The sequence below is a fragment of the Channa argus genome, chromosome 11, assembly GCF_033026475.1.
Source record: "Channa argus isolate prfri chromosome 11, Channa argus male v1.0, whole genome shotgun sequence".
Classification (NCBI taxonomy): domain Eukaryota; kingdom Metazoa; phylum Chordata; class Actinopteri; order Anabantiformes; family Channidae; genus Channa; species Channa argus.
The window spans coordinates 968,302-977,914 of record NC_090207.1 but is presented as its reverse complement, the minus strand read 5'-3'; the positions used below and the strand labels follow the sequence as shown (position 1 = coordinate 977,914).

The window sequence follows — 9,613 nt, the reverse complement described above, 5'->3', positions numbered from 1 at the left end:
TAAACCATGTTTCATATTTGTTCGTATTTAAGCCTCAAACTGCACATAGAGGTTTTAATATCGCTCTGACGTTTGACTCAGAAACTCTCAGTCTTTATTCTCTAAACCTCTAATCAGCTGAAGATATTGTGTCTTGTGAGCATGTCTGTGTGTGCGTGCGTGTGTGTGTGTGTGTATGCGTGTGTGTGGACAATAAATGTTTAAAAGCTCATAAATACAGATCAGAGTGAAAGAGAGAAGAATAATCGTGTTGGGAGACGACAGGAGGAGGGATGAAGAAAGCAGCTGTTGTCCTGATAATCGCTTTTTCTGCCCTGTCACTCACGTTCTTCCTCCTCCTCCTCCTCCTCACATTCCGCTGCTGCTTCTACTAAACTTGACTTTTTAGCGTTTTTCTAAATATTGTGCAGCTTCCCCGCAGCAGAATGTAACTGAAAATTCAGTGACGCACAAACCGATGTGCTGAATAACAATAAATCTGAGCTTTTTTTTATTGCTATTAAATTTGAGGAGATGAATGTCATTTTTGGTTTGTTACTCAGAGTTGTGGTGATGGAGGGAAAGCTTCAAATGCTCATGGTGGAGATAGCAGACAGTTAAAAAGGCTGCAGGGTTTGTGCTCATAAATCCAGGACCTTCTAAGGATGACGTCAGGTTCGTGTGGCCAAAAAACATCCATAGAAAGAAATGTGACTTCTGCCAAAACTGAAAAATCCATTTTTTACACATTTTCTCACTGGCACTTGTTGCACATCCAGTAAATTTTAATTTATTACTTTGAATTGTCAGAGATCAGAAATTGTGAAAAAACTAAGTCTGGACTAAACTGGGGCATCTCCGGGTTGACACGCCTTCATTTCCATTCACAAGGATGTTTCTCTCGTTAAGGGACATGAATTAGTGGATTTCAACATTGTGACAAACTGCTGCACATTCACACCATCTGATCAAAAAGATTTTCCTGTTAAGCCACATTCAGCCACACTAAGGACAAGAACTGAATTACAAGAACTTCTACGTTCGAAAGTTGTGTGAGGCAGAACTGACAGTAACCTGGGGAAACAACAACAAGGAGACAACGAGCCACGGTGACGTCACGGTGTTACAGAACCTGATATCGACTGATCTGTGATCAGTGGCTCTGGCTGCACTGCCTCACCTTGCACCAGGTGGGTTTTCTTGGTCTTAGCAGAACATCCAGTATCAAATCCGAGCTGCTGATTTTTTTCATGCTGCACTTCAGGACTATAAAACCAGTGTGGTCGGGTAAGTTGGTGGGTGCTGAGGTGTAACTAAAAGGCCTTTATCTGCAGACCGGTCCACTCTAACATGTCTCAGGTGAAACTTGTGAATAGCTGCCGACAGTCTCGGATTGTCCACTTCTGTCAGTCTGAGATGGATCAGCTTGACAGAAGAGGAGCTGCGGCTCCTTTATGATAAAAGCATTTTATTCTGAGGACCCAGAGCTGCATCTAATGTGAGGCATAAACTGCAAATGTCCCGAGAGGGGAGAAGACAAAAGACACAAACAGAGAAGCTGTTGTAGTTTATGGATGTTTTTTTTTTTAAATCAGCAGTTTCTCAGATGTGAAGGCCTCAGTTTTCTGGAAGTTTAAAAAACAGTAAATGCTGAATTCTGACCGTTCACGGATGAAACAATCAGTGGATTATTAAAGAGAAACGCGCTCAGACACAATGACAGTGTGCAGCTTTATGGGCCTTAAGATGGAGGACGATTGTCAAATAAACACAGAGAGGGACGTGTACTGATGATGGAGGAACGTCTGTTCCAGTGTCAGTTGTTCCTGTATAAAGCCAAATGATGGGTGGGGGGGGGGGGGGGGGGGGGGGGGCTGGTGCTACTGCTTTAGAGGATCAGGTCTCTAAGTGCTGTTCGTGGCTCTGTGCTGTTGTTGTTTTCTCATTAGGTCCTAATTGACTGTCACGAGCCGGCAGTAAACGGCGCCAACAACGCGTGGAGCTGACACACACACACACACACACACACACACACACACACACACACACACACACACACACACACTCCTCCCTCTCTGTGGAGGTGCAGGAGGAGGTGATTGCAGCTCATTATATAGTTCGTGTGTCTGGGCGCTGCGCTTTATTCCAGCTCGTCAGAACTTCCAGTAAGTGTTTACTGTCGCTGAGCTCCACGATTTAACGTTTTCATTTGAGCAGGCGAACAGAATCCATCCCGCTGCCTGCTTCATTCTGATTACACAAAAAAAGTGGAGCTTTTTTCCTCACACTTTCGGGATTTCCGCCCTCTCTCCCCCCACCCCCCGACTCCTTGCGCCCCGCCATGGGCTCCGTGTTGCCCGGTTCCTCTCTGGGCCTGAAGCCGGGTTTCAAGGCGCAGCAGCCGCTGTCCCTGGCCGACATCATCACCTCGGACATCCTGCACAGCTTCCTGTACGGCCGCTGGAGGCACGTGCTGGGCGAGCAGCACCACCACGCGCACCACCCGCACCAGCATCACCTGCAGCAGGAGGAGCGCACCGCCCCGAGCGCGAGTCCCAAGACCGCGTTCACCGCCGAGGTGCTGGCGCAGTCGTTCTCCGGAGGTCAGTGACGCATTCAAGGACCAATTAGTCTAATTAACTCTAATGATGTGAGCGTGAGGAGCCGGTTTTTGGCTGAGACTGTCCATAAAGTCAGAGTCTTCTGATCCGGTTTATGATTTAGACATGAAATAATAAGAAAAGGTACGTTTTAAGCTGAACTTTGTTGTTTTCAGAAACTCGGGTTTTAGCTTCACATTAACTCGGTGGTTTTATTCTAAAATAGATTTTACAACCAAGAAATGTGATGATTTTATAGGAATCACCGTCAGGGACCAGCGGATGCAAACAGCACATCCCGGCCACTAAATCCAGTTCTTGTCAATGTGTAAACGCCCTGAAATAAAAAATGATAAGACACATTTTGGTGATTGATTGGATGATATTTTAAATTTCTCTTCGACTAATTCACAAAAATATACCTTTGATTGTTTAATATAATGAAAAATATAGAATAAATGCAAAATCTGCATTATATTCATATCAACAGCGGATTTGAAGTTTATTTGATTATTTTAAAAGAGGCCAGTTGAACATACGATCCATCTTTAATTACGCAAATTATCGTTCATTTACTGTCCTATTAATTTTGCCTCGTCAATAATCAGTCGAACCGTTTGAAAGCCGTTAAGCCGAAATGTTTCGGGTCAGACTGAGTCTGCTCACACTCATAATTAACGTACAATCATTAATGAGACAGTATCTGTTGATTGTGAATTACTTTGAGCCCATTAGCGCCACATTAACAGACGTTAAAAAGATTTTCAGGCCTTTTTTTGCTGCCTGCGCTCAGCTCTCAATCCGTTTCATTTCCAGTCTCTTTCTCCTTTTTTTTTTTTTATCTTTTAATGTACATTTCGTTTGTGTTTTTGGCAAAATTCGTTAGGAATAATTTCAGAGAAGAAGTAGGAGCTAAACCCCGATGTTAAGATCCTCTCGTTTTATTTCTACGCGGGTTAATCGGGATTCCTGTCCCGGTTTTCCCCCGTCGGCGGTGTGAAAGCCTTTACACTTCTCCTAATGACAATTATGGGTTTTTCTTTTTGAATTCGGATGATCTTTCAGCGCTCTTATCTCTATTTAAATCTCTTTTCTCCTTTATGTCACAGCCGTTTTCACGCTTTGCTCCCACCGTGACACAGGCTGAGACATGTGGACAACGGAGCCTTTTTATCGGGGTCTCTTTTAATTTCTTTAATTTGCCTCACTGCATTGTACCTTTTTTATTCTACTGACTTTTCTCCTGGCCGCCAAATCTTTCACTTTGAATGTTCTGGTTTCCTGAAGCCAGTCATGAATTTAGATTTGTCTTCAGTGCGGCTCAGTGGGCAGCGAGACGCGAACTGTGAAGACATAAAGCGGCTGATGAAGGAGAAAAAAACTGCATTTAACCTCCTTTATTCTTTTTGCCAAGTTCCTTTTTTCAGCCCACTTTCATGCTGTTTGCACTATTTATGGGGGATTCAGCTTTTCAGCATCGAGAACATTTTGTTACTGATAAGTTGGTGCAGCGTTTATGAGATGCTGTAAAAATCTGCAAATATTAAAATGGGCTTCAATGTTGTGTGTGTCTTTCTGTTGTGTAGGCAGACAACAGACCTGAGTGTCTATAAAAAAAAAAAAAGACAGAAAAGAAAAAGTAAAAATCATTTTTTTCCCTCTTACCTGTGTTTGTGTGCAGAGGTGCAGAAGTTGTCCAGTCTGGTTTTACCCAGTGAAGTGATCATCGCCCAGAGTTCAGTTCCAGGTAAACTGGCTTGATGGTTTCTGGTTGATACATGGAGCAGATTCCAACACGGCCCCACAGGCCAGAGTCTGTGTGAAGTCGCAGCTCAGCTCAAATGAGCCCGAAACAATAGCAAAAAAAAAAATGTTCAATTTCATCCATTTTGCATTTGATCAAACATGTTCAATAATAAATCTTTTTACTTGATTTGATCAAACGCAAAATGGATGAAACTGGTTTTCTTTTAACGTAGAAGAGAAATAAAATGAACACAAACAGAAATAAATTTCCATAAGACACAAACTGGAAGTCAGAGTCATGTGAGGGATGATGTGGAGTGAAAGGCCCATTTCTTCATGTGGCCGTGGTTTAAAGCTGCTTTAAAGCCGTTTACTTAAATGAGATGGTCAAGCTGCAAACTCACTCCGTTTATAATGATCAATTTAACTTTCAGTGGTTTCAGCTGAATCAGATGATGTTTCACAGCAGGCTTCAGTGTCAGTCTGAGAATGAAATGAATGGGACCAAAGCTTTTTTTTGGGGGGTGAAATCTGAAACATCTATCATCTCATTTCTCAGCTTCATAAGGTTCCTGCACTAACAAGTGTGTGTGTGTCTGAATAACAGGAGAAGGTTTGGGGATTTTCTCTAAAACATGGATTAAAGCAGGAACTGAGATGGGACCGTTCACCGGACGCCTCATCTCACCTGAGCACATCGACCTGTACAAGAACAACAACCTAATGTGGGAGGTACAGTGGCTTTACAGTCCTCTATCTGCTAAATCAATGGGTTTTACAGTTTTACCAACTAACTGCCTGGATAATAAAATCATCAGCTAACTCCATAACCCATCGTTCTAGAAAGTCACGGGTGACTGTTACTAACCTTCTAAACTAAAAGCTCTCACCAACTAATCAAACAACTCGCTGACTCATAGTTTGCTCACTAACTGACCAACATGAAAAACTAGACGACTCATTAAGTGCTTGCTAACCTACTAGCCAACTAAGAAAAACAACTGAATACATTTTAGCTTGTGAGCTAAACCGGCTCAGACACTGATTGCTATCGGTGAAGGAACAAGCTGAACGCAAGCAACAAGCATTTTGAAGTTGCAGCTGCAGAGAAAGATGCAGTGAGTAGATGTGATCTGAGATGCTGGGAATTCTCACTCTTCTGCAGGTGTTCAATGAGGACGGGACGGTCAGGTATTTTATTGATGCGAGTCAGGAGGACCAGAGGAGCTGGATGACGTACATTAAATGTGCAAGAAACGAACAGGAGCAGAACCTGGAGGTGGTTCAGATCGGCAGCAGCATCTTCTACAGAGCTGTGGAGGTCAGTGAACACATCATCTGTGTCTGCTGAGTCAGGTTTTGTTCTATCAGGAAGTGTTTAGCCACAATATTTTCTTTAATATAAAACATTTCTTTTACTGCTCGTAATTCACGGACTACGGACAAAGATGAATTATAAAGGCTCATTTTTGTTGATTAAAACACGGTTCATGCAGCCTGATACGTTCGTGTGATTAAAGAACAAAATCCAGTAACTTTAGTACATTTATGATTAATTTGTGCTTTTCTCCAGACGATCCCCCCGGACCAGGAGCTGCTGGTGTGGTATGGAAACTCCCACAACACCTTCCTGGGAATCCCTGGAATTCCTGGAGGAGACGATGAACAAACCAAAAAGAGCAAAAGCGGTAAAGATAATTGATTATTGGTTGATGAATTCTTACACAGTTGCTTCAAAATGAGGAAAAAAAATCTGAAACAAGATTTACTGATGGAAAGTAACTAGGTAAAGTTACCCAAGTATTGTAGAGAATCGCACAACTGAGATATATATAAATGTTTTCTTTTCATGCCCCTTTACACCTTCACACCTTTACTTCTAACAGGGAAACTTTGTGCTTTTTACTCATTTCACTTCACTACATTTAGTCTTAGTAACTTCAGCTTAATGAGCATGTTTGCAGATACATTTTGAGATGAGAACATAATCAGCTAACTCGTCTGGAGAATCGGGTCCGGACATTGCACAGAGTTGTAGTTTCACACATCTTGAGGCTTCTCACACTCCGTCAGTGAGGATGCAGGAGGCACAACATGATGTTAAAGGATGCTGTCAGACATGCAGGGTTTTTTCAGACATGCAGGGTTTTGTCAGACATGCAGGGTTTTGTCAGACATGCAGGGTTTTGTCCTGGCAGTCGCCTGATGCAAACATCATCAACATGCCCCTTCGTTCACTTTAAATCCTCCCAATAATTTGATAAAGATATTGACTCGGATGTCTGATACTCCTGCAGCTCCTCTTTGCATATTATAGCTGTAAAGGTCCAACATTAATCCCGATTCAGAGAGGGAATCAGTTCACTGGGAGCCTACGAAGACTTAGACGTTAAGACACTTCAGACAGCAGAGGTCTAAAGCAGCCCTCTTCAGAATGAGCCCGTTTTTGCCTGTAGCTTTATATCTATGCTACCATGGTAACAACTTTGGTAATTACCATGATTAGTTACTTACTATCTTTGGAACCTTAGCAGTTATATATATTCTGTATGTGAGCTAAACCCATAATCACTGACTGTGACGTCAACGCAAATAGTTTGAACGTCCGTGATGTCATCACAATATGGCCTCTTTGACTTTATTTGGATTTGATGATCTGCTTCTATATTTTATTGCCAGGTCCTTGCTTAAAAAATCTGTTTTACTTTTCCGTGCTGCTCCTAATATGTGAAGCACTTTGTGACAAGTTTAGAAAAGTGCTCGATAAACAAATGTTAAGGCAGAATTTGGATACAGTCAGTCATATCGTGAAGCATTAAAGATCAGTGTGGCCTGAAATGGTCCTTGTCCTCCTGACAGATGAGTTCCACACCTGTGAAGGCTCCTCTTCTTCCTCGTCCTCGTCCTCCTCCTCTTCCTCCTCCTCCTCAACCAGTCTGGGCCGGATGCGTTGTGTGATCTGCCACCGCGGCTTCAACTCCCGCAGCAACCTGCGCTCCCACATGCGCATCCACACTTTGGACAAACCGTTCGTCTGTCGCTTCTGCAACCGCCGCTTCAGCCAGTCGTCGACGCTGAGGAACCATGTCCGGCTGCACACCGGAGAGCGTCCGTACAAGTGCCACGTCTGCCAGTCAGCGTACTCTCAGCTGGCCGGTCTGAGGGCGCACCAGAAGAGCGCCAGGCACAGGCCCACCGGGGACCACGTGGCCCCCGGGGGAGGAGTGGTGGTGGTGGGAGGAGGTGGAGGAGGTGTGCACTCGGCTCACTCACCTCCACCTCCTCACCCACCACAGCTGACCACCGTGCCTCACCCGGCATCTCTGGTTCATCACATTCCAACCATGGTGCTGTGACTGGGGGGTGCGGGGCTGGAGGTGCATAGACACACACATCAAATATTTGGACAAAGTAAGACAAGACTCTGCCCCAGACCAGAGGCTCCATCTTGGAGGAACATGTGGGTAGTTGCCCAGGTAGCAGTACTATACTGTACTGCAGTAGATTACTGTACAATACTGTCCTTTTAAACTTGTTGGGTTTCATGAACTAAACATTCAGGATCACAGCAATGAAATCCTCTGCTGGATGGCAGCTCTTCTTTGTAATCCCAGCTTCATATGCAGGTCACTGTGGAACTTCAGGCTACCTGGGTAATAGATTTGCAGAGAAAACAACCAAAACCACACTTTAAAAGAAATATTACTAAAACATAAAATTCCTAAAACTACATTATATATGCATGCACACACACACACACACACACTGTATAGAGTCTCTTCTTGAGGATGTGGAGACACAGTTCTAACCTTTGCTAATTCATATAACACTTGCATGATGAGACAGTGTTAACCTGTGATTCCAGCTGTTCATGTCAGTATAAACCATGTATCTCTGAGATGAGGATTATGTTGTGCTTTGCTTTGCATGCTAATGGTTCTCTGTGAAAAGGTTGTAATGTGTGAAAACTAAGAGACGCTTCAGTCTGAGCACTGAGGTTCTGGTCGACCATCCTACTGGTCAGTTTACATGTTGATCTTCTTAAGCCCCAGTAACAGGACTGCAAAGAATTGTGCTCCTTCGTTATGCTAATACATTAGCATAGAATGGATCAGCAGTTCATAATGTGTTTTTTTATCCTCGTTTATCCTCCGTTGGGAAAACGGAAATGTATCTTTGAAGGACTTGAAGGACTTCATGCTAACGTGTTCACAGAAGAAAGGAGTTTGTGGGACTTTCCTCACTTCAGTGTAACTGACTAATCTGTAAGTTGAGTGATGGTTAGTTTTACTGCAGAGACCCATGTGCGTTCCTGAGATTCCTTTCAAAAAGTTACTTATTAAAAACAGGCAGAGACAGACACGTAAAAGTATTTTATCGTTGCTACTATTATCTGTATCGGTTCATGTCTGTTGTTTTTAAGCTATGGTTCAGAGCCCAAACTGAGTCTGAGCTGAAGTCTGTTAAGGTCTTGTTGAGGTTTCTACTTGACTTCTCTGATTTCTTTTAAAAATATGTGGTTAAATAATGAAAGAAAAATATTGTTGGGTGTCTGATTGCTGTCTTTGTCTCTTTGTGTGATGTAAATAAGCTTCAAATGAAAAGAATGTGAATATAATCATAAAATGTGCTTTATGCTCAGAATACAATTCAACTGTCACTTTATCTCTCTCTATATATATGAGCCTGTACAAGTGATGACACATGTATTAGTATAAGAAATATGCTATGTTGACTCACATAAAGGACATGGTATTCGAGTCTACGGTATATACTCCTAATAAAGTATAACTTCACCTTTACCCTCTGCTTATATTTGTGAGTAATGTAGATGAACACAGCTCAGCTTGCAGAAAGTATCTGAAGGAGCCGCGGTAGAAAGTAACTAAATACTCGTCCAGCTTTCGGCTTGTCCCTTCAGGAGTCGCCACATGTTCCGCCCTTTGATTTGGTGGGACTTTTTTTGGCCTCCCATTGCATCCGGGCTCGGGACTGGCACCAAGGTGGCCCTTGGTGGCCGGGTGGGGCCACAACTGCTGGGGTGGGATTCAACCTTGCGGCTTTCTGCCTCATAAACAGATGCTCTACCCCACTGAGCCAACTACAGCATGTTTATCTGACGGAGGTTCTGAGCCGTACTCAGGATGAATACTCCTCCTACCCAACGGTAAAACACTCAACATGTATACTGTAGTTTTAAAGGGTACGTGAGTAAAATACAGAATTACTTAAGTAAAATATTTCTTTTTTAGCCAACATTCTTCTTCATGGCAAGTCACATGGAAATG

General features: G+C 43.1%; 1 protein-coding gene across 1 annotated transcript; it reads left to right on the top strand.

Annotated features, from left to right (window-relative positions):
* The first annotated feature begins 2,078 nt into the window (after positions 1 to 2,078).
* Positions 2,079 to 9,127, top strand: prdm12b (PR domain containing 12b). Its single transcript, XM_067522524.1, has 6 exons — positions 2,079 to 2,582; positions 4,261 to 4,326; positions 4,933 to 5,057; positions 5,491 to 5,646; positions 5,899 to 6,013; positions 7,185 to 9,127. The coding sequence occupies exons 1-6, from the start codon at positions 2,321 to 2,323 to the stop codon at positions 7,679 to 7,681; spliced, it is 1,221 nt and encodes a 406-aa protein (XP_067378625.1). The 5' UTR covers positions 2,079 to 2,320; the 3' UTR covers positions 7,682 to 9,127.
* The last annotated feature ends 486 nt before the right edge of the window (positions 9,128 to 9,613 follow it).